Source organism: Camarhynchus parvulus, chromosome 11 (genome assembly GCF_901933205.1).
Source record: "Camarhynchus parvulus chromosome 11, STF_HiC, whole genome shotgun sequence".
Taxonomy (NCBI): Eukaryota; Metazoa; Chordata; class Aves; order Passeriformes; family Thraupidae; genus Camarhynchus; species Camarhynchus parvulus.
Window position 1 is genome coordinate 794,082 of NC_044581.1, and position 24,264 is coordinate 818,345.

At 61.1% G+C, this 24,264-nt stretch overlaps 1 protein-coding gene across 2 annotated transcripts in view; it reads right to left on the reverse strand.

Annotated features, from left to right (window-relative positions):
• WWP2 (WW domain containing E3 ubiquitin protein ligase 2) overlaps positions 1–24,264 on the reverse strand; it is a 30,868-nt gene that overhangs the window by 3,185 nt on the left and 3,419 nt on the right. The window contains exons 5-19 of one of the 2 annotated variants that reach the window (XM_030955991.1): positions 19,348–19,494; positions 18,572–18,668; positions 14,010–14,245; positions 12,907–13,123; positions 8,707–8,796; positions 8,240–8,414; positions 5,087–5,141; positions 3,531–3,612; positions 3,141–3,269; positions 2,913–2,991; positions 2,729–2,800; positions 2,559–2,647; positions 1,372–1,531; positions 241–374; positions 4–144 (exon numbers count right to left, since the gene is read on the reverse strand). In XM_030955991.1, the coding sequence (XP_030811851.1) occupies positions 4–144; positions 241–374; positions 1,372–1,531; positions 2,559–2,647; positions 2,729–2,800; positions 2,913–2,991; positions 3,141–3,269; positions 3,531–3,612; positions 5,087–5,141; positions 8,240–8,414; positions 8,707–8,796; positions 12,907–13,123; positions 14,010–14,245; positions 18,572–18,668; positions 19,348–19,494 (1,903 nt within the window). The remainder of the gene's footprint in view (positions 1–3; positions 145–240; positions 375–1,371; positions 1,532–2,558; positions 2,648–2,728; positions 2,801–2,912; positions 2,992–3,140; positions 3,270–3,530; positions 3,613–5,086; positions 5,142–8,239; positions 8,415–8,706; positions 8,797–12,906; positions 13,124–14,009; positions 14,246–18,571; positions 18,669–19,347; positions 19,495–24,264) is intronic. The other variant, XM_030955992.1, reaches the window with a different exon arrangement.

The window sequence follows — 24,264 nt, forward strand, 5'->3', positions numbered from 1 at the left end:
CACATGATGTACTCCTCCTTGTTCTCCTCCGTCACACGGATGCTCTCACCGCCCTCCTTCAGCTCGTGGGTGGTCACCTTGCCCAGGATCTCCATGTCCTGGATGAAGTACAGCTCCAGGCCGCACTCCTCCAGGCTGTTCTCCCTGGGGGGACACCAGGATGAGATTCCTGCTGGAGGCACCCAGCAGCAGCGAGGGGCTGTGGGGAGAGCTCTGCAGGAGGGAGGGCAGGGCACTCACTTGGTCCAGACAATGGAGTTGTAGAACTCGGGGTCAATGGACTCCAGGTCCTTCAGCGTCGGGCGCTTGTTCAGCATCCGTTTGTAGAAGGGCAGCGTGAAGCCGGTATCGATGAACTTCCCGTGGTACAGAGCCTGGGGCAGGGAGGGGACACCAGGTCACGGGGAACCCAGGGATGCAGCCATGGGGCACGACGATGCTCCAGCCCGGGGCAGCCACAGGGCAGAAGGGACTCATTCAGGGGTTCCTGAGCTATGGCACTTGCTCCTGGCTGGCACACATGGAGGGGAAGGGTGGGCTGCCCCAGCAGCACTTCCCAGGCCGGGTGGCTGCAGCCCCTCTCCCTCCCCATGGCAAATTCCACTGCCTCTCCCTCTCCCCTCACAGCTCTATTAAGAGCACTTGTTTAAACAGAGCTGTGCTGTGGCTTCCCTGAATCCCTGGCTTCCAGGAGCCCCGAGGCAAAGGCAGCCAAAAATAATGCAGACGCTTGTCTAGAACGGCCCAGCGGTGAGTAATAGTCTGGGGTTTTATTGGTATCCTGCGAGGCGGGGCAGGGCAGGGCAGGACAGCGGGGCCGGGGCTGCCCCCACGCACACACCCTGTGGGGCTGCGGGCCAGGGACCCTGCCCGGCCTGGGGGAGCCCAGCAGCCCCCCTGCCAGCCCGGGGCACACTGGCCTTGAGCAATCCTGCACAAACGGGAGGAGCTGCTCTGGAGCTTGGGCAGCTGGAAAATCTCACACTGCTGGGACTAAAAATAGTCCCTGGAGCTGCAGACCCAACAGCACCTGGGGTGACAGCCAAAGACCTGGAGCCATCCATCCCCGCCACAACTCCTGGGAAACCAGGTCTTCTCTGGCCCCACAGCCATTCCGTGGATTTAAAATGCATCACCCCACTGCACCCCCTTAAAGGCCCATCTCCCACTGCCCCACACGTGGGCAGGAAGGGGCTCAGGGAGGGCAGCAGTGCCAAGCCCAGCACAGCCACGGCACACGGAGCTGCCCCTTGCCCTGCTGACCACCCTGTCCCCAGCTCTGCATGGGGACACACACCCCTGGTGCCACCCCCTGACACACCCCTGGTGCCCCCCTGCGACAAACCCCTGGTGCCACCCCCCAGCTCTCACCATGGCGATGAAGCGGCCGATGAAGCGGAAGTAGGTGAGGTGGTCGGGGTTGATGGAGGAGGCAGGGTTGATCTGCAGGCAGTAGTTGTTCTTGCCTGCATACTCGAAGAGGCAGTACATGGGGTTGAGCACCTCGTGGGACAGGAGGAAGAACCACTCCCTGGAAGGAGACAAGGGAACACAGTGACAAGCAGCTCAGGGAGGGGACAGTGCATGTCCCTGTACCAGCAGGTGCCCACCTCAGGCAGGTGCTGGGCACTGGTGTGACAGGGTGAGGCTGTTCCCTTCCCTGGGGTGTTGTGTAGGGTTTGTGAAGTGTTTCTGGAGATGCCAGCTTGCTGCAGGCCCCACTCAGAGCATCAGGAACCTCAGAAGGTGCCACACACAGCCCCAGCTGGGCTGTCCCACACACACACACACCCTGAGTGCCCCCAGTCCCTCTGCACACGCTGCCCCGGGAGCCCCACGCCAAGCTCGGGCCAGCACCATCCTGGCTTTGCTCCCCCAGCTGTGCAGGCAGACAGGAATCCTCAGACGTGGAGGCAGCCCCGGCATCCTGTCCGTGGTTCTACCCTGTGGTAGAACAGCATGACGTAACCTACCATAGGGTAAAACCACTGGCAGGACACGGAGAGAGGTGGAGCAGGAGCAGGAGCCGGGGTAGCAGCCCCATGAGGGGCAGCAGGCGAGCGTGAGGTGGCAGCGGGCAGGGACACGCCAACCCAGCTCCAAGGAGATGTCCCAGGTGAGCCAGAGCGGGCTCACAGGGACACAGGACCCCCTCCAGCCAAGCCACAGCCCATGCCCTGTGGTGACATCATCCCAGGGCAGCAGCAGGGCTGCAGCAACCACATCACACCCTGCCTGCCCTGGCACACACTGACTGTCTGGGAACACCAGGGCCTGTTTGCTGCAGGGAGACGAGGCCACTCAGATCATCACACCCACAAGTGGGGGCAGCGGGGGAGCCCCAGCTGGGTCCCCTGTGCTCTCACTGCCAGGGACGGGCTGGTGAAATGCTTTCAGGGTGTTCCACCACTCCTAGAAGCCAGCTGCCCATTGGAATGCCTCTGGACTCCTCTGCTCCAGGGCTGGGAGCCCCGAGTGCAGCTGCCTTATGCGTGTGCTGCCCAAGGACACAGGGCACAGGCAGGGCATGGCCCTGTGGCCCGGCAGGCCACGCTCACCTGGCGATGCCACCGTAGTCCAGGCCCTCCTCCCCGCGCATGATGATGTACAGCCGGCGCCGCAGGTCGTACGGCTTCATGTTCATGATCTGGGGACGAGCAGGGCAGTGTCACCATGGCCGGGGCCAGCTCCACTCCTGCCCGGCTCCACTGGCCCAGCACCTCCCTACCTGCTGGAAGGAGTCCTCGAAGAGCGTCTGCCGAGACACGCTGATCTTCACGTGGCTGGGCAGCGCGTTTGACTGCAGGCAGGGCAAAGGCACAGGGCTGTGTGAGGCTGGCACGGTTCTCCTCACCCACACCTGCCCACAGGGCTCAGGGCACCCACACAGCTCACACAGCAGCTCTACTCACGTGGCAGAGGAAGCGGAACTGGTGGTACTTCCAGCGAAAGCTCCGGTCGTAGGCGCCCGGGGAGCCGCCGTGCTTGCTCCTGCCAAAGCGGCAGCGCCTCGGTCACACCCCTGCCTGCCCTGCCCTGAGCGGCCCCCGTCAGGAGCCGGGGGGGATGAGGGTCACTGGGGCACAGCTCTCCTCGGTCAGAGCCCACAGGAGCCCCCCGAGGCGCTGCCCGGGGCTTACCCCGACTCGAAGCCCGGGCGCGGGTCCTTGAAGGTGGTGGTGCGGGTGTTGTGGTCCACGAAGTACCGCACGCTCTCGTTCGTGTACTTCATCTCCCAGCCCGGCGGCAGCGGCGGCTCCTGGATCATCCTGCTGGCAAGGGAGGGCTCACCAGACAGGCCTTTGGGGGCCCCCCTCAACTACAGCTCTGTGCCAGGCACAAGGAAGGATTCATGGCATGGAGCTGGGGAGCAACTGTCCACACCCCGGAGAGCAGTCCTGCCTGGGCAGCACTGCGGCCACGGCACTGTCAGAGCCTCCCCGTCCATCTGTGGGACACATGGCCTCAGTGCAGGCCAGTCCCTGGAGAACTGCACCTTCCCAAACCCTGCTCCCCCCACAGCCACCTACCCCTGCGTGCGAGGGTCTTCCCACTGCGTGGTCCGGGTGTTGTGGTTCACGTAATACACTCGCCCATTGTCCTGTCTCTTCTCTACGAGAAAAGGGAGAGAAAGCGTTAGCTGGAGTCCTGGGAACAGCCCTCCTCTTCCCAGCTCACAGGAAATTTGTCAGCTCCCCCATTCCACCTCCCTGGCTCGTTTGGAAAAGGCAGGGTAAACCCCACATTCCTTCCACGTGCCCCAGCTGCCTCAGCCCAGCAGTGCCAGCATGCAGGAGGTGCCAGGGCAGAGGCCAGCGCTGCCACTGCACTGCCAGGCCAGGACAGGGGCTGTGCTCAGCCACACACCCTCCTGGCACACACACAGCCCCTCCTGGGACATGCAGCAGTGGATCCACAGGGGCTTTCCCAAACTGCCTGCATGGCCTTGCTCCACTGCACACGTGTGTGAACACACACACCCTCCTTGTGAGCACACAGACACAAAACAGCTCCAGCACACACCCAGCCACCCCTGCACACACCCCCTGCCTCCCTGGCACTCTCTGTGTGCCCCACACCTCCTCCTCCTGCATGTGCTGCGTCACTCACCCACGCTCAGCCCTGCACCACGCAGGCAGGGACACCCTGTCACCTCCCTGTCACCCTTCTGGCCGGTGTCATCCCCTCCATCTCACTCCTGGACTGTGGGCAGCAGCCCCTAAATGGTGGCCAGGACTGCATCCATCCCAGGGATCCCCATCCATCCTGGGAACCCCCACCCCACCATGCTGTGCCTGCCCAGCTGGCACTGGGGACGGGTCCCTTCTCCTTGCTGATGGAGAGGGGACACCCAGCAAGGGCTCCACCACCGACCCCATCAAGACACTGCCCCTGCAGACTGCCTGAGCAGCCTTGGCCCCTCTATCCTGCTCCAAGCTCCCACAGTTTTAACCCTTCTCCTGCCCTCCCTGGCTCAGCACAGCCCAGCTGCACCCACAAGCATCCCAGCCTGCCCTCTCCAGGGATGCTCTCACCATCGAGGGGTTCTCTCTGTCCTGGGGGTGGTACAGGGACTTTTCAAAATGCCCCAGCACACAATGCTTGGGCCATTTGGGGACGACCAGCTCTGCTCCTGCCAGCTCCCAGCCCTGCTCCAGAGCCAGGCAGAGCAGCCCAGGAGGCAGCACAGCAGAGGACAGATCCCTGTTCATCAGAGGAGAGGCCCAGGGACAAGCAAGGACTTCCACCCCCAAGTTGGGGATCTTCCCCACCCCAAAGAACAATCACAAGCACTTCTGCATTCAGCAGCTGAGAGAGGCTGGGAACTCCTCCAGGAAAAGGGGAAGGCAGGGGAAGAAAAGCTGAATTTCACACAAGAGATCGTGCTAGTCACAGGCAGAGTCAGTCCCACGTGCAGCCCAGCACAGGAGTGCTGGCTCCATGGCCACCTTTCACCCTTCCCAGTAATGCCAGGCACGGAGAGAGGGAGCTGCTGGCACCCCGCGGGACGGGCAGGGTCCTGCTGCGGGTGACAGGAGTGTCCCTGGGGGCCATGCAGGGCCAGGTGAGGCAGGGCAGTACTTACCCCAGCCGGGAGGAAGGGGCCCCAGAGGATCATTGTCGGACGGGGCTCCGGAGGACTAGAGAGAGCAAAAACACGGAATAAACCCCAGAGCCGGGATGGCTGGAGGAGCAGAGCACAGAGGTGAGCCGGCCAGCCCTGCTTCCACTCGCCTTTCCTCGGCCCACAGCTCCCAGGGAACGAAAAAAAAACTTGCACGCTCAAGGGGGGTTAAAAAAAGAAACAAAAAAAAGCAAAAGCAAATAAAAAAATAAATTGGGAAAAAAAAAAAAGCCCAGAAGCTCAGCCTAAGCAGAGGCTGGGCAGCCAAGGGGCAGCGGGGCAGGGGCAGGGGCTGTGCCGGCCGAGGGCAGCGGGACGGCCCGGAGGGCTCCGGACGTGCGCGGCTGCTCGGCGTCCCCTGCACATACACCTCCAGCCTCCTCCAAGAACCACACACAAGAGGGGAAAAAATATCGCAGGCCTTTCCAATGAAATCATTCCCACAAGCGCTGTCCACGCCCCGCGCTTCCTGGCGGGCCGGCGGCCCCCTCCTCCGCGGGCCGGGCCGGTGCGGGATGCGCCGCTCCGAGCCCCCGCCCGGCCGCACAAAGCGCCTTTCTGCGGGCACCGGCCCCGCTACTGCCCCGGGGCTGCACAAAGCGCCTTTTTGCGGGCACCGGCCCCGCTACTGCCCCGGGGCTGCACAAAGCGCCTTTCTGCGGGCACCGGCCCCGCTACTGCCCCGGGGCTGCACAAAGCGCCTTTCTGCGGGCACCGGTACTGCCCCGGGGCCGCACAAAGCGCCTTTCTGCGGGCACCGGTACTGCCCCGGGGCCGCACAAAGCGCCTTTCTGCGGGCACCGGTGCTGCCCCGGGGCCGCACAAAGCGCCTTTCTGCGGGCACCGGCCCCGCTACTGCCCCAGGGCTGCACAAAGCGCCTTTCTGCGGGCACCGGGGCTGCCCCGGGGCTGCACAAAGCGCCTTTCTGCGGGCACCGGCTCCGCTACTGCCCCGGGGCTGCACAAAGCGCCTTTCTGCGGGCACCGGTGCTGCCCCGGGGCCGCACAAAGCGCCTTTCTGCGGGCACCGGGGCTGCCCCGGGGCTGCACATCCCGCCCCGGCCCCGCAGGGCTCCCTGCGGATGGAGGGTCCCCGGGGCCCGGGGCAGGAGGGGGGTGGAGGTGGTTTTAATGGTTAAATGAGAAACGCATCGTTACCCAAAAGGTAAAAACCCATCTGCTGGAGGGGGGCTGTGTCCCAGCTTCCCGCACCGGGATGGATCAGAGTCACCTGGGCACAGGGAATGCACCCGCAGCCAGACATGGCCCTCCTGCCTGCAGCCCTCGGGGTGCCAGGGCCCCCCACTCCCAGGAAGGCACCACAGCCTGGGTGGGTACAGCTCGTGGCAGCCAGCACCCCGAGGATGGCCTGGCACAGGCTGTGCCCCTCTCCGAGCTCTGTCTCTTGTACCCACCCCCTGTGCCAGGGCTGGCGTGGCCAGCACAGCTCAGACCTGGGGCAGTGTCCACTCCCTCCCTGCCAGGACAGGCTGCCCACACAGGCACCCGAGTGGTGTCCAGGGGTACCACCTCACTGGCACCTCAAAACAGCTAATGAAAGCTACCAGGGCAGAGCTCCTGCCGCTCCCCACAGCCCCTGGGAACAACCTGCCCCTGTGCCAGCGACCCTTTGTGCAAAGGATGTGGCACTGGGGCATCTGCCGGGAGAGCAGTCCCAGGCTGCACCCGAGCCCCCCAAACTGTGCCTTTCCCAGGCTCTGCCCCACTGCTCATCACCCCCAGACTGTGCCCTCCAGCAAGGGCAGAGGGATGCTGGAGGCAGGAGCAAGTCCAGCAGAAAGCCCCTGTGGGGCAGGAGGCAGAGCAGGAGCCATCACTGCTGGCAGCAGAGCTCGAAACAAAAAGTACAATCGTTTCATCAGGCTAAATTTGGAGCCCGAGTCCCTCCCTCGGCGGAGCGTGGCCAGGGCGAGTCGCAGGGCCTGGAGCAGCTCCAGGGCTGGGCTGGCAGGGAGGAGGGACAGCCCTGAGCCCGCTGGGCACGGTGGGAGCCCTCCCAGGGGAGCCCCTGGTGCAGGCAGGGCCAGCACAGCACTGGGGTCCAGCTCTGCCTGGGAGGCTTGGAAGGGTTGGAGAGGGACAGGCAGGGGAGGAGGGGGCTGAGCTGCTCCCACAGCCCCGGGAGTGTCTGGTTGTGTCCCACACAGACAGCACTTTGCACTAACACCCCTCCCCGAGAGCAGCTGAGCTCCTGCACGGAGCCCACTCCAGTGCCAGCTGGGACTCCTGGCTTTCTCTGAGGAGGTGAAAGTCAGTGAGAAGTTGGTTCCTGTACAGTGCCCACCTTCCCTCCACAGCCCTTCAGCTGCCTCTGGCACCAGTGCAGGTTCACCCCTGCGTGGGGCCGGATTGCTGCTCCAGGAGGCAGAACTGCTCTGCCTGGCCCTGTCCCAGGCACTGCTCGGCCTGCAGCCCACAGACACCAGCACCACACCACATCCATGGCAAAGGTATGGCCAGGACAGGGGTGGTTCCTGCCCAGGAAAAGAATGGCTGAGACCATTCCCTGAGCAAGGAAATGCAAACACTCAGCCCAAACCACGAAGGGGGGAAGCAGCAGATAAAGCAGGAGGATGCTAGCAAGTCCAGCTCGTTCCCTGCACTCTCTGGTCCCTGGCTCCTGCAGCCCTCTCCACTTGTACCCCAGGCCTGCAGCTCCAGGACCCAGCCACGCTGTCCTCAGCCCAACAGAGACCCGGGGAGGGACGAGCTCAGGCCCCAGAGCCTCCTGTCCTGCTACATACCAGGCTCCCACAGCTCCCTCAGCTCCAACAGCAGGTTCTGCAGCCCCACAGGTCAGCAGCAAGGTTTGTCTGATGGGAGCCACTGGAAAATGTGTGCCTGGCCGCATTGGCACTGGAGAAACCTTGGGGACAGGCTGCTGAGGACACCTCCCAGCACCCTTCAGATAAAAAGCAGCAAGTCACTCCCCCAGGGCCTCTGCAGGCAGCTCAGAGCCTGTGAGCTCCCATCCAGGCACCGCTCTGAGCTCCCACAGACCCCACAGAGCCCAGCAAGCGCCTTCCCCGCCCCGTGGCTCCCAGGCAGCCCCGGTGAGACCGGCTGAAGAGGCAGTGAGACCCTGGCACTCACCTGGTACAGGAACCTCTGGCTGAAGTGCTGCATGGCCCCTTGCAGCTGGTTGCGCTGCGACTGCCACTGCTCGTAGTTCCTGACGTATTCGGCCGTGGGGCGCTGCCACGTGGTGGTGCGCGTGTTGTGGTCCACGTAGTAGTACCTGCCCCGAGGGTCCACGCGCTTCTCCCACCTGGAAGCACCCAAGGAAGTTGTCACTGCGGGGCTCACGCCGCGCGGGTCCTGACACCCTCCGACACGAGGGCTCCGTGCCCAGCTCCACAACCACTGCTCTCACACCTAAAGGGGCTCTTCTGGACCAGGACCCACCAAAAGGAAATACACAGGATGAGTAACTCCTCCAGTAGCTCCTGCAAGGGCACACGAAGCCTGACAGGATGCTGGGACAGCAGCGGAGCTCCCACCAGGATGCCATGAACACCTCTCCAAGACTGAGCCAAGGCCTGGAGCCCCGAGCCCCTTACCCTGGAGGAAGGGGTCTCTCCCACGTCGTGGTCTTGTTGTTGTGGTCTACATAGTAGACTCTTCCATTCGGCAGCTCCCGCTGTTCCCACCTGCAAGGGAAACAAACTCATGAGGCAGGTGGCATTGCTGGCACCGAGAACATGCAGAGAGCTGCCCCTGCTGGGTCAGGGAGCCCAGCCCCTCACACCCCTGGCACTCCAGCCTTTATCTGACAGCTCTGTGTGGCACCTACTCCTGGATGGAGACTCAGGGAGAGGGGCTGCAGCACTCTGCTTCCTCAACAGGCATAACTGGAGCATAAATTCCTAATTTCCCCCAGAAAGGTCAGCATAGGATTTCACAGAGGGTCAGTTTTATGCCCTGTGTTACTGATGTTTTTGTTCGGTTTCTCTTAATACATCTTCAAAGGGGAGTGTTTGAGTTGGGGCTGGGACCCCTCCCTGCAGCCCGGGGCTTGCTGCTGACAGCCACAGCTTAAACACACGTGTGGCCACGGGCTGGGGCGGCCCTGAGGACAGCCCAGGTGACAGCAAGCCTGGCTTCACAGGGCCACACTGCAGTCATTCGTTGTGAATTCATTCATGAATTCACCCTGGCAAAGGTGAATGCTCTGTGGAGCCTGAGCTTTCTTGTCAGCTTTTATCCTGCAGCAGAGGAGGCGAGCCAGCAGCTGCTGACAGATAAAGTGTTCTCCTGCCACACTTGTGCTCCCACAGGCCTCTCTCCCCATTCAATCATCTGTCTCGATTAATCACCACAAAAAGCTCGAGGAAATTAATACACCAGCTTCTGTGTGGCAGCAGGGGAGCCAGCCCAGGCTGGCAGGCAGCAGGCAGCCCTGGGGATGGAGCTGCTCCGAGTGCTGGTGCCCCACAGCCTGGGCTCATCCCAGCAATGCCATCACCACGGCCACACAGCTGCAGTGACACAGCTCAGCTGCATTGCAGCCTCTGTGGAGCCAACGCAACACCTGCACATGTTGCTTCCAGTCAGCAGCACTGGACCTTTCTCCTCCCTGGAACAGGGCAGAGACACCAGTGGGTGTCCCTGAGGGAGAGTCCAAGGCAGGACCTGCTGTGCCCCTGCACCATAAGGGTGAGGGGCTGCCAAGTCTGACACTACCCAGTTTCTTGGTCACAAACCAGGAACTTGGTGCTTCATGAGCATAAAAGCACCAGGACAGGTAAAACAAGAGTGAAATCTCTAAAGGGAAAACCAGCACAGCTGGGGTGCCCTAAGACATGAGCAGGTCTAGCCCATGAGACAGATGGCAGAAGGTGTTCAGGCACTTTTGGGGCAGTGGAATTGCCCTGGACAGCCCCTCCAGTCTCAGGAACAACAGATGCTCTGATCCATACAGCTCTGAGGACTTGGAAGGTACCATTCCTGCAGCTGTAGAGACCAGAATGCCCATGATGAGAATTCCTCCAGGTTTCTGGATCCCTCTGGATGCACTCATGACTGCAAAGAGCCACGTGGGACTGGGGAGAGCTGCTGGGGGTGGCAGCTACTGCCTGATGTCCCCTGTCTCCACCTCAGCCCTGTAAAAACTGATGAGCTGACAAACTGCCCACCAGCAGCTCCTGGGTGATGTGAGGAGTGAATCTGCTCACCCTGGGAGCCAGTGGTGATGAACTGTGGTTACTGCTGCCACACAGGTATGGGGACACTGGGGACAACCCATCCTTGCTCAGACCGCCTTGCCCAGCTTCACACGGCCCCCAGCATGGGAGATCCATGGTTTTGGGAGTCCTGGATGGTGGGAGCTCTCCCCATAAGCAGCACCAAGCACCCAGCATACCAGTCAGTCCCTGCCAGCTCTCCTCCAGCTGCCCACAGGCTCTCCATGGCCATGGATGCAAGGAGGAACAGGCAGTGGGAAGTGGCAGAGCTGAGGCAGCCCTGCAGTCCAAACAAAACGCCCTCCTTACGTAAGAAACCACAGCCCTGGGCTCTGCCAGGCAGCATGAAGCGCCTCTTTGTGCCGCACACCCCCCGCCTGTCCCACACGGGATCATCCCCGGCAGGATCCACAGCCAGCAGCCCCCTCCCCTCCCCTGAGTGCCAGTCCAGCCTGGAAGCCTGGCAGGAGGGCTGGAGCCCAGGCTGGGACCCCGAGGCCTCGGGCACCGCACACGCGCCCGGCTCCACAGGGGAACACTGCCCTGAGGATGTGAAGGAGCCTTGGGGCACTGCCGGGCTGGAATCACTCAGAACTCCTTCCAGCCCTCCCCAGCCCCCAGGACAGACTCCCAGTTGTGTGAGGGATGCCTTTGAGCCACCACACCTGGTGCAGATGTTGAGACACAGAGATCTGAGCACAGCAAATCGCTCAGGATCCCCACATGAACGCAAGCGTCTGTCAGAGCCCAGAACGAGCAGGGAGGCTGGGGCCACCCTCCAAAGGCTGAAGTGAGAGCTCCCCACGCTCCCAGGGAAGGAAGGAGACACTCAGAGAACAGGGCAGGGCTCGGGAGGGACGTGCCTGGCAGTTCTGCAGGGGACTTTGCTCCTAAAGCAGGAGCCACCCCCATGGGCCCTGCAGTGCTCTCACAGCCAGCCCAGCAAGGGGCTCTCCTGCAGCCCCATCTCCCAAGCTGGGCCCCAAACCGCCAGTCAGAATAATTCCGTGGTGAGGGGAGCCCGCCAAAAACCAGCCTCCCTGGATCAGGGCTCTAGAGAACTCCAGCAGCTCATTTACACCACCCCAGGGACAGTGTTGTGCAATCCAGTTCAGCAAATCCCCGTTAGCCCAGGACCTGCTCTGGCAGCTCCCTGGAAGGGCTCACACCGTGGAGACCTCAATGCATTCAACTCCCTGCTGTCCTTCACCTGGGCAGCCCCTGATCTCTGGTCTCCCCTGCCCAGGCCAGCACAGCACAAGCACAGCTCATGCTGCCCTCTTTGCCCCTGCAGATGCCACAGCCAGCACAGAAGGTGCTAATCAAAGGTGTCTCCAGACACCCAGATTCCAAGTGCTCAGTCCAGAGAATGCCTCACTACCCCTTCAATGTTCCTCTCCATCCAGCTCCCAAAGCACAACAGCTTTATCCTCCTCCCTGCTCTGACACAGCCATTCTCTGGTGTGAGCTCCTCAGGGAGATGGGTAAGGAGGACAGAGCCACCTTTCCATGGGGCTGGGCCAGGTAAACCCAGCCTGGTGTGTCTCAGAAAGCAGCGCCCGCAGCCTCCGGAACCCAGAGCTATCTGCAGGCTCCCCGGCCCCGGCGAAGAAACAACAGCCTGTTTCCAACCCCAGGTGGGGAAAAGGAGACCTTCAGTCTACCTGGTAGGAGCAGAAAGGGGCATAAGCTCTGGCTGGAATAAAGGCCTTTTTGAGAGCACTGGACTTTTCCAGCTGCCTGGAAACAGGAAGCGCCCAGGCCAGGAGAACAGAAACCCTCACACTCCTGCACAAAGGCACAGTGAGCCGTTAACCCTAACTACCTGTGACTGACACGCGAGCGGGGCCCTGACCTTCCAGGCATCGCCTCAGCCAAAGCAAAATAAACAGCTCCCTTCATCCCAAACACAGCCCACTTCACCCCCGCCCAGAACGCAGGGGCTCTGACACAAGGGGAGAACGGTGCAGCTGCAGCACACGGGGGGCTGAGCCCAGACCCCGACTGCTGCCCCCCACCCTGAGCCAGCAGCTCCCACTCCCCTCCAGCCCCTTCCCAACGTCCCCTGGAGGAGGAGGAGGATGAGCAGCATCTGCACCAGGGAGAACAAGCGCCATGACTCGAGGGTCCTGTCCCCTGTCCCCAGCAGTGGCCAATGCCTCTGTGGTGTCCCCAGAGCATGTCCACGCCCTCCTGCTCAGAGGCAGCTCCCTGAAAATCCTCACTCAGTCTCCTGGGTGTTTTCCTCTGACTGATCCCTTGAGAGCAGAGGGCTCTGCTGCTCCACGGGCAGAGATGCCACCCCAAACTGTTCAGTGCCCCAAACACCCAGTGGGCACAGGCCAGACCCCAGCCCAGAGCATCCTGGGCAGCAGGCAGGACAGGGAGCACCGGCTGTGCCAGGCAAGGGGCACAGGATCCCTGGCACCTGCCCCAGGCCCTCCCTGTTCCGCTGATCACCAGCATCTCCAGCAGCTCCTAGGGCAGCTCTTTCCCTCCCTCAAACAGCCGCTGCTCCCAGCACACTGCAGTGCCCCAGCTGGTTCCTGTCCCCCTCTCCCCACAGGCAGAGCTTACCCGGGGGGCAGAGCATCCAGGGCGAGCACGGCTGCTCGGGCTGGGGGGGCACTGGGGCCCGAGGCCGCCTCCTCCGCCTCCCTGGAGCCACTGAGGGCAGGAGGGGCAGGAGCAGAGGAGCCCTCGGCCGGGCCGGACGCCACCGGGGTGGGAACGCTGGCCCCTGCTGCCGGCCTGTCCTCGTCCATGTCCACGGCAGCCACGGCGTCCCCGTTCACTGCGGAGGCAGAGGGCAGCAGCTCAGCACGGGGAGGGCACCAGGGCTGGCTGATCCTCCCGTCAAGCAGAGCACGTGGTGGGTGACAAGCCAAGCACGGCACTCTCAGTGCTCCCAGCCTGCAGCAAAGGCAGCACCTGCTTCACCCAGACCCCTCCGGGAACCACTGCCATCGCCTCCATCCTGAGATGGTGCTTTGCATTTGTGCCCAGGGTCTCTTCTGCCACTGGAAACATGCTGTATCTCAGATGGGAACTCGGGGAACGAGCAGGAGCTCCAAAACAGTGGGTACAGCATCTCCCCTGAGGCAGAGTGAAACCCGGGCTCCACAAGTCAGCAGCACTGCAAAGAGCTCAGCATTGCTGGATTCCACTGAACCTTTGGAAAAGGGGAGAGCCAGAGCAAAGGAAAACTACAAAGAAAACTGTTGAGGAGGAAAATGCAGAGCAAAAAAATGAAAGGGAATTTTTTAGAGGAATATTTATTGGATACCAAAACCCTGAGACCTGGCAGCCCAGCTGAGGAGAACCTGTGGTACAAGATATCCTGGCTGGAGTGGTAAAGCAAAAGCTTTATAAAAACCCACGAACAAGGAACAAAGCAGTGAGGGATGCAGACATATTTCCAGGAGCTAGAGCTGAGAAACATAAAAAACTATAAGGGAAGCCCAAACATTTAGAAGCATTGTAGGGAAAAGCAGTATAAACCCTCATGGAAGGGAGACTGAAGAGCTACAGATGCTCTGCAGAAGAGACAGAATGAGACCCACCAATGCACAGGGACAAAATTCCTGGGCACTACAAGATGCATTACAAATCCCAGCACGCATTTTCTCTAGAGTGAATATCCCTGAGCTCTGCCCCCACCTCCCACGAGCGCTGGTCACCTGTGCCATTGGCCATGCTGGTGGCTGTGCCGTTGGCCGTGCTGGTGGCCGTGCCATTGGCCACACCGTTGGCTGTGCTGGTGGCCACGCCGTTGGCCACGCCATTGGCCATGCTGGTGGCTGTGCTGGTGTGCTGGGAGCTCTTGGTCTGCTGCCGGTGCCGGCTCCTGGCACTGGGACTTTGCTCTCCGCTCCCCGCGTTTCCCCGGGCTGCTCCGGCCGCATGTCGGTGCGTCCTGCAAGGGAGGGAGCACAGGAGGTGAGAGACATCACATGGGAAACATCACTGCTGCCTTTTCACCCGGGCTTCTGCTGCTTCCACCCAGCACAGCCACCGGTGTCCCCTGGGAAGGGCCAGGATACGGTTCTGTGCCTCTGCTCATGCTGCCTGCTCAGACCTGCCCACAGTCCTGGCACACACCTGCTGGTGGCAGACACCCATGGAGGAGTCACCTGGGTGACACCACCTTGCTTTGTTCACAGGTGGGCACTCCACATGCCAAGGAATGGCCTGGATGCTCACAAGCAGACACCTGCTCGCCACAGTGGATCCCAGCTTGCTCCATCCCAGGAGATCCCACACCAGCCCTGGGTCCTGCACCATGGTGGGGACCCTCTCCAGTGCCTCGTGCCTGGCTCCAAGCCTCGCACAGAGGCAGGTGAGGACAGTGCTCCCAGGACAGCTGTGGCCTCCACAAAAGGAGGGAACAAGCAGTCAGGAAAGGCGAGAGCTGAAGTCAGAGCACGAGTTGCGACCAGCTCAGGTGCAGCTGCTCCATCTCCTGAGGGTCACTGCCACCCTGGAGCTCACCTGCCACTGTTCTCCACGGCCAGGGCAGCCCAGCCTTCACTGGCAGAGCACCTGCAGCTCCCCCCAGCAAACTCACTGCCTTGGACCATCCAGGGCCCCCAAGGCAGCACAAAGGCATTCCTGAAAAAGCTGGGTTTCACCTTAAGAATTCATTCCTGTGAGTGAGGAGGGGGACAAGGCAGGAGGGGAGAAGCTGTCGTCCCAAATCGGGGGGCCTGAGCAGCAGAGGCAGAGCCCAGGCACCTCCACCCAGGCTGACAGCCCAGGCAGCAACCACGGAGGGTAGAGGCTGCAGGGAAAAGGACATCAGTTTCTCCCAGCCAAAATCTACCTTAAAAGGGCAAAACCCACAAACTGTCCCCAAGTCTCAGGGCTGGTGCTGGGAGGGGACAGCAGCTTGGCAGCAACAGGGCACAGATCAGTCATGCCACTCTCAGCAGCTCCAGCAACTGGAACCCTCCCACTCGCTCCAAAGCTGCTCTCCTTGGGGAGCGGCTCATGGCAGGGCTGGGATTGGGAGGAGACATGGGAAAGCAGGAGAATTGTTGAAAATAGATTAGATGAGGGCCACGGGCAGAGCAGGAGCTGCTGTGACCACTTGAGTGAGTCACAGACCCCCAGGAGGGCAGCCCCAGCCAGGGGCTCCTAGAGGGGCTCCTCAGACAGAGAATTCCCTGAAACCCCAGCTGGCCCCAGGCACAGCTCCATGCTGGGGTTTGCTTTGGCCACCAGCACCCAGCAACATGGGGCATCTGTGGGGAGAGAAGAGGCTCCTCTTCCCCCATTGGGAGGTGAAGGGGGTCCCTCACTGCCAGGGCTCAGCAGGGCACACTGGTACCACCCACCTCCCTCCCAAAAGCTGGCTGGGACCTCTCCCCACAGTTCCCCCCATGGCAAGGCTGAGGGCAGCACAGCCCCCAGAGCCCTGGCCAGAGGGGAGCAGGCAGGTGCCACCAGCCTGTCCCACTGGGAGCAACCTTTCTAGCATGGGATGGGTCTGGTCCCTGCCCTCCTCAGCACAGATGAGCTCAGAACTGCCCAGGGAGTTTTTAGAAACCAAAACAGGATGTTTCCAGGCTGCCAGCCGGCAGCACAGGGTTACCAGCCTGAATTACCCAGCCCAGCCCTCCTACGAGTGCTCCCATCTGGGCATTGTCTTTTAATAGACACTGGAAACAAACCCAGAGAGGCCACAGAGCACGGCGGGATGGGAGCGTGTGCCTAAAATAGGAGCAAGGAAAAAACCAGGCAGAGCACAGATGGGAACAGACAGGGTGGGATGGAGAGGGGTGTGTGGATGGCAGCCCCTCTCCCACCCGGACAAGACCCTGCTGTCCCTCATCAACCTGGGGACCTTGGCTGGCTGCCCCACTGCCCCTCCTGGGCTGGGCTGGGGCAGATGATGCCAACGACTAAAATGGCATCAGCCAGGTGACATCAACCCTTCCGCTTCCCCTTCTGCCAAGGCGGAGTCCACTTGCCACGGTGGCCAACACAGACCCCAGCCAAGACACTCAGGAATGGCCAGTTCCTGCAGCTGGGATGGCCAGAGGGTCCCTCAGGAGATGCAGCAGAGGTGGCAGCATGTCTCAGTCTCACTCAGAGCCCAAGGGGTGGCCGAGGAGGAGGAGAGCAGAGCACAGTCTGGAGCCTGCACTGGCTCTGGGGAGCAGGGCACAAGCTCTGGGACACAACCAGGAGAGCCTCAGTGCCATGCAGGCAGCGAGAGCACAGCCCCCAAAACACAGAGCTGAGAAATTCCCTCTGTCCCTGCCAAAGGGGCGAGGCAGCCACATCCCCCAGCACCCAAATGGGAGAAGCATGGAATAGTTTGGGTGCCAAGAGATCTGAAAGCTCATTCTCATTCCAGCTCCTGCCATGGGCAGGAACACTATCCCAAGGTGCTCCAAACTCTGTCCAACCTGGCCTTGGACACTGCCAGGGATGGGGCAGCCACAGCTGCTCTGGGCACCCTGTGCCAGGGCCTCCACAAACAGGGGTTGTGGCACCCATGGCCCCAGCTCTCAGCCAGAGCTCCCTCTCTCCCTGCACAGACGGCTGTGGAATTTCACACCCCATCACCAAGATTAGCAGCAAATCCCGAGATGACATTTGTTCAGGAGAAGAAAGAGAAGCCCTGACCAAGCAATTTCCCTCGCAGGGACAGTGTGGAAATAGCTGAGGAGCAAAGAATGCCCCTTTTCTTCCCATCCTGTCACTGAGCGACTTTGCCAGCATCCATCACCAAGCCCAAGAAAATAAACACGGCTCTGTGTATAAACACAGCAACCATCAAACAACATTCCCAAGTGCAAGGGACCCACATTCCACCCTGAAGCGTGCAGCTGCCTCCTCTGTGGGTACAGAGAGCAGTGCTCTGCCCCACAGAGCAGCACCACATCAAACTGAGCAGCCCCAAATTCAGGTGAGTACAGCATGGACTGAGAGCTAGCTCAGAGCTTCGCACAGCAGGGCAGCCAGGGGATATGGCTGATGGCAGGCACACCTGGCAGGTGTCCCAGTGTGCCCTGCACAACTCCTGGCCAGACTTCACCACACTTAAGGTGACAGCTGAAGCACAAACTCCTCACAGCCGATGGACAGGCAGTGGGGAATGGGCAACAAGCAGTGCCCGGGCTCAGCCTCCCAAACCAGGATTTTCTCTGCAGGTTTTCCAGCACCTCCTGAGAGCTGCTAAGTGCCTGCCAAGCCCAGCTCAGCCGGGTCACGGAGCACTTCCCACCCCTGGGGAGGCTCTAACACCTGGACAGCAGAAATCAACAGGAGCAGCCACCACAAAAGGGCACGATCTGTGCTCACAAACTGCTCCCAATTTCCATCCCTCTCCCTCCTCGGGTGGGAGATGAACACACAGCATGGAAAGACAAGGTCACTTTTTGAGCCAAAAACATCAACTCTGGTGTGTGCCCAGCAGATAAAGAAGAGCTCGAGGTGTGAAGCTTGTAGCTGAGAGTGCTCCTGAGCCTGGGCCACGCAGAACCTCCCAGGGACAGGCTGCAGGCGCCCTCTCCACAGCCACACTCCTCCTGAACATCTGCACAGGCTGCTGGGCCACTGCCATGCTCTGGAAATATAAATAGGTGTTAAATTCAACTCCATGTTGACAGTGTGACACGTCTCTCAGTAACCACAGCTCCAAAAGGAGCAGCGCTGAGCCACTCCAGCCCGGCAAGGAGGCAGGGCAGGGCAGGGCATGGAGCCAGCTGAGGATGGCCTGCTGCCCAGGCATCTCACTTCCTTTGGAAGCAGCTGTTATTTCCCTGCAGCTCTGCTTCTCCTGCTCTCCCTGGACTTTTGTAAGCATCTCCTTCTGGCCATTGCCTGGAGGGACATGGTGCTTCCCAGCCTGGCCAGGGCTGTGCTCAAGTGCTGGGGTTCCTGTGATCCCTATTTAAGGGACCCCACTTTGCTGGTTTTCCTCATCACAGCCTGCCCCACTCAGACAGATCCTTTTTTCAGCTGCCAGTGGAGCAACTGGTAGAAACAGAGTCTCTGAGCCATCACAGACTTGCTACTGCTTGAGACACCACCACTTCAGGAGAGGCTCAGGCCAGCCACAGCCCAGCTGTACAGTCACTCCTCTGCACTCCCAGCTCTGCTGTCCCCAGCACAGACCTCCCGTGTGCTGTGTGACAGGGGCTCACTGGGAGATCTGGAGTGGGGTGCACAGCACAAGGATAATCCAGACACAGCAACCCCCAGCAATGGACACACGGCACGGGACCCTCACCTTGGTCTGTTGCCAAAGCAGTTGGTGCTGGGAGGTTGGTGCCGGCCCTCCGTGCCCACAGCTGTGCTGCTGGGGTCCCGTCCAGGCCCCTGGGACCCTGCACGGGGGAAGAACAAGGGGTGAAGAAAAGGACTGAACCACCTACCCTCCCTCCCTCCCGCCTTCCAGAAAGGAGCCCCAAGAGCACAACAGCCCCATCCCCTGCAGGACAGACCCCCAGCACGCAAGGACCCCTGCCTCACACCACACAGCCCAGCACCCCCGGCAGGACACAGGACTCTGCAGAGCTGGCAGTGCCAGGACAGCACTGCATCCACAGCTCCCAGATTTCCCAGGTTTTGTCTTCCACTGACAAAGAGGAGCCAAGGGAAAGCAATGCACCAAGCCCTGTTCTGTACAAGCTTTGCTCTCCTGGCAACCCTGAGAGATCAGCCACCAGCCCATGACCCCACAGATGCCCTGGCACGGGGAGCTCTCGTGAGTGGATCAGCAGACACTGACACCATTTCCCCAGCCCTCACAGCCAGCAGGGAAGGGGCTGATGTGTGTGGAAGGCTGGAGGAGGGCTGCAGAAGGGCTGCTCCTCCCAGGCTGCAGGGGAGGCTGCAGGGAGCCTGTGGCCGCTCCCGCTGCACTCCTGCACCGACGGGAGCCCGCGGGGCTGGCCCGGGCTGGGCAGGGGCCTCACGGGGGCGGAGGTGGGTGCTGGCCCGGGACACCAGAGCTCGCCCCGCTCCCCGTGCGGGCCGGGCACTCACACTCACCCTCACACTCACCCTCGGAGCCGGCACTGCCGTCGGGAACAACGGGAACGCTGCCCAGAGCAACAGCGGGCCCGTCCAGGAACACCGTCAGCTCTCCGCCCGACACAACGCTGCCTTTGTTCTCCGTCTGCAGGTCCAGGGTCAGCTGCCTGTTCTCCACTGCGCCACACGGGACATGGAGAGAGAGACCCCCGTCACCACCGGGGTCCCGGCCTGGCAGGGGTGGCTCCTCTGCCCCAGCCCCGGGCCAGCCTCCCGCGCCTCCCCATCCCCAAAGGACAACGCAGGGCCACCGGTGCTGGCCCCACACCTACACACACCTACCAGCACTGCCAGAGGGCCCCGGCCAGTCCCACCACCCACCCCTGAGGAGGATCCTTCTGCACCAGCCCTCAGGATCCCTTCACCCCTTTACTGGGGCTGCAGCTGCCCCAGGGGCCCTGGCTGTGACACCCAGATCCCCATCCCTCACAGAGCCAGGAGCTGGGGCTGTAGGGCAGATCCCAGCAGGAAAGCCAAGGGATTTCACAGAACCACCGGGTTGGAAGAGATCTTCAAGATCATGAGGTCCAGCCCATGCCCTAACACCTCAACTAAACCATGGTACCAAGATCCACATCCAATCTTTTTTTAAACACATCCAGGGATGGTGACTCCACCACCTCCCTGGGCAGACAATTCCAGAACTTTATCACTCTTTCCATAAAAAACTCTTTCCTAATATTCAACCTAAATTTCCCTTGGCATAGCTTAAGACTGTCCTCTGGTTCTGTCAGTGCTGCCTGGAGAAAGAGACCAACCCTACCTGAGCACAGCCACCTTTCAGGAGCTATAGAGAGTGATGAGGTCACCTCTGAGTCTCCTTTTCTCCAGGCTGAATGCCCCCAGCTCCCTCAGTGGTTCCTCAGAGGGTTTGTGTTCCCAGCCCCTCTCCAGCCTCATTGCCTCCTCTGGACGCGCTGGAGCGTCTCAAAGTCCCTCCCAAACTGAGGGACTCCTTTAAGATGACACAAGAGGGGTCCTGTAGGATGGTGAGCATCCCTCCATCCACATCCCTGTGCATCGACTCCACTGAACAAAACCAGCACAGAGGGCTGTCCCCAAACAGGAACACTCTGCTGCAGCACTGGACAGCATTCACAGAAGGTTCTGGAGAGGGTGCCAGGGGCTGGGAGGCTCCTGGAGACAGCTGCCAGCTCCACTCCCTCCTGTGTGAGCCAGTCTGGCTTCATCGGCTTGGCTCTGCTGGTCCCTGGGGGCAATGGGGGGACAGCACAGCCCTCAGCACCCACCCCATCACAGCAACGCCTGCCAGTGCCAGCCAGACTGAAACACTTGTCACAGAAGGCCAGAAAAATTTGGCTGCACCAGCCTGGGACACTAGCCCAGACGCTTCCTGACTCATTTGCTCAAATAATATTTTTATTATACACGGATTGCTCATGACACAATGGCACCATTTTTTAGCAACCTGCTTTGTCCCGGTGTGACGTGGGGATGGGGTGCGGCTCAGGCAGCAGGAGCAGGATGGGAGCACATCCCCACAGAGCCCTTGTCCCACCTCTAGCTGTGAGCTGTCCCACACTGGGACTTGACACTTCCTTCTCCAAGGCCCCCAGAATGCAGCGAACACGGGGCTGTGGGACAGGCAGCACTTGTGGATCTGAGGGAAGTCTCCAGTTTTTAGCGCCAAGAAGGCAGGTGCCTCCTGCACAACAGGGGCACACCCTCACAGGGGCACAGCTCTGTTACTGATCACCATCATCCAACAAGGGATCCTGCTGAGCCTGGTCTTCCCCTCTGCCTCACGGAGCTGCACTCCGCTTGCTTCCATGGGAAACCGACCTCACAGACGGTTTTAAGAGCCCGAGACAGAAGATGCTACTGAGCACGGCCAAAAACCAGAACAAATCCAGACCCTGTTTCCCCCCGGCTCCTCCAAGCTGTAGGAATCCACATTTTCTCCAGGGTCCCTCCATCCCCCTCCGCGCACGCCGCGCTCCGGGGCCGCACAAGCGCTCATTGTGCGGGCGCCCGGCTGAGGCGCAAAGACAAGGTGTCTCCAAGTGGAGGATGTGAACATGAACCTCCCAGCCGGCTTCCTTCTCCCCTCCTCCACCCCCTCCAGCTTTTTTAAAGAAAATAAACACTGGCAGAACCTTCCCCTCCCTGTCCCCGTGCAGCGTGCGGGACGCACAAAGGGACATTGCTGCTGCTCCGACGGCGCGTCCCCCGGAGGGCCCGGCACAAAGGCTGCCTCTGTCCCGACGGCTGCCAGAATGTCAGAGGGATTATTATTATTTTGGGAGGGGGTCGGGGGGTGATTTGGTCCTGAATAAGGTCTCAGTTCAGCTACTTCCAGTGCCCTGCACGCAGCATCAGAGCTCCCATTTAGCAGAGGTGAGCTGGAATTCCCACCCAGCCCATTAAGCGGATTTACGGTTCCACAAAACAAGGCCGGAGCAGCCGGCGTGATAACGGCCCCAGGCTGAGCCCCAGCCCTGGGACCCCCAGGAACCACACGTGTCTGACCCCAGGGAGCTGCCACACAGGATGGGCAGCTCCTGTGTGAGGTGGCTCCATCTCCACAGCTGCATCCCAGAAGATTTTCAGACAAACAGCCAAAATGAGCTTCCCAGTGTCCCAGCTTCCCAAACCTACTGCCAAGCTCTTTGCCCAGTCCCACTGGATGCAAAGGCCAGTCCCCTTTCCAACAGCTCCATGTGATTGTCCAGGTTTTGTCTGGGATGAATCAAAGCTCCCTGGTGCCAAGCAGGTGAAGACTGGCTCAGCCTTTGTGCATTCCCACAAGGAATGACTCCATGCCGTGGCTACAGTTCCTCCAGGAATAAGCAAGGGGCAAGTTACACCTTCCACAGACATTCCCAAACCAAGAAGGAACACAGAGTTTAGGAGAAATTATAATCTTTAGTGTCCCATGAAAGTCTCCCCAGTGAAGCTCTGTCTTTGCTGCTGATCCAACCTCAACCACCAGCAGCTTAGCGCCAACTGTGTCCCACTCCATTTATCTGCCAGGGACAACCAGGAGGGCGTCAGGTTCCTGTATCTTTCCTCTAAAAGGTGACATGGGATGGGCACTCTCCAACCCCCCTAGTGACCTACTGGCTGGCTGACCAGTTTTGTGGGATTACATCCTGGCCATGGCAGAGCCAGCTCACGGAGCTGCTGGGACATGCAGCACAGCACAGCTACTTGGCATCACAGCCACTGTGGGGTGGAGCTGCAGTTTGCCAGAGGCTGGGAATTGCTACTGGTGTCCTGGAGGATCCCAGGAGGCCACAGTTGCAGCCCCTCTGCCTGGGGCACCACAGCAGGGATCCCTAAAGCCCTGGCACGTGGCGCCACTCAGCACACAGCAGGACCAGCACAACCAGCAGGCCCAGACCGGGCTCCCACACAGCCCGGCATCGGGGCTGGCGGGGCCAGCAGCCCCCGGAGCCCGGGAACAAAGAGGAGCCTCTGTTCAGGGGCCGGGGGCGTGCCACGGCAAACGAGCTGTTTTATGGGAGCCCTGGGAGCGGCTCGGCTCCTGGAAGGCTCCAGCCCGCGCTGGTGCCTGAGCCGGCCCTGGCCCACCTCCCCACCTCCCCACCTCCCCGGCCAATCCCCGGCAAGGCGGGAGCGGCTGCGGGCCAGCCGAGGGGCCCGCGGGAAGCGCGGCCAGAGCCCGGCTGTCCTGCCACAGCCAGGCTGCCACTCCAGAGCCTCTCACGGCAGCTCAGGCCTCATGGCTGAGCTCTTTTCCCATGCTCCAGGCCGCAGAGCTGGGACCTTTCCCCCTGCAGCCTGGCACGCACTGCCACAGGTGTCACCAGCAGTGAGGACACTGTCCTGCCCACCGAGGAGAGCCACAGGAACCCAACCCAGGGCCACAGCTACACTCACAAATCAGCACCTTTCATAAAGCCTCACCAAAACCATAACAAACCCAACCAAGAGGGGCTGCTGCCTGGCAGGAGCTCACTCTTGGCTGAGCCCCTCTCAGGATGATAGAGGAGGGCCAGGCCCCTCCAGTGGCAGGGGCACACACATTTCACTGCTCTTCACATCAAGGGTCTGACTCAGGATGGCTTGAAATCCCAGATGCCTTCTGCCTGACCCAGCCCCTTCCTCAGGCTGGCAGGCAGAGGGAACACACTCCCCTATTCCCAGGAAGAGAGCAGCCCCTGAGGAAAGGATCTCCCAGGCTCCCATAGGACCCCCCAGCAGCCTCTGGCCCTCTCAGACCTGCAGCAAAGCCCGAAGGCTGAGCAGGAGCCTGCAGAGAAGAGGAGGGAGCAGATGCCTGCCCAGACAATGAGGGCAGACAGGAGCAGAGGGGCAGCACCTTCCCGGGCAGGGCAGGGCAGGCTCTGCAGCTTTAAGAGTCCTTCCTCCCTCCCAGCCCACAGTGTCAAGGAAAAATCTGACACGTTTTTTCTGGGGGATGTTAACAGACAAGCTAGAACAGCCAGTTGCCTTTTCCATTCATTTTCCACACAGCCTCCCGGGATGGCTGGGAATGAAAGAGCCAATTGTGCCCCCGTGGCGGCGCAGGTAGGGCAGGAACCACAGCAGCTCTGGGAGCCCAGCACGGCCCCTGCACACCTTGGGAAATAATGGCTGCAGGGGAGGCTGCCCGGGGGCACAACAGCTGTGGGGCTGCCTGGCTGCTACACCCCAACAGCCTGAGGCACACATCCAGGTCCCCACAGGCCTCGTGAGAAGACAGCAGCAGCAGCACAGCTCCCACGTGTCCCTCACTGCCACAGCACCCGGTGCCACAGCGGCATGGCAGGGACACTGGTGTGGTTGCAGAGCTGGCAGCACCAGGGGAAGCAGCTCAGCCCAGCCCCCAGCACTGGGGAGGGTCTGAAGCAGCCCCGAGTCCCTCGGGGCGCAGGAGGCCCCTCTCCCGCTCAATACCAG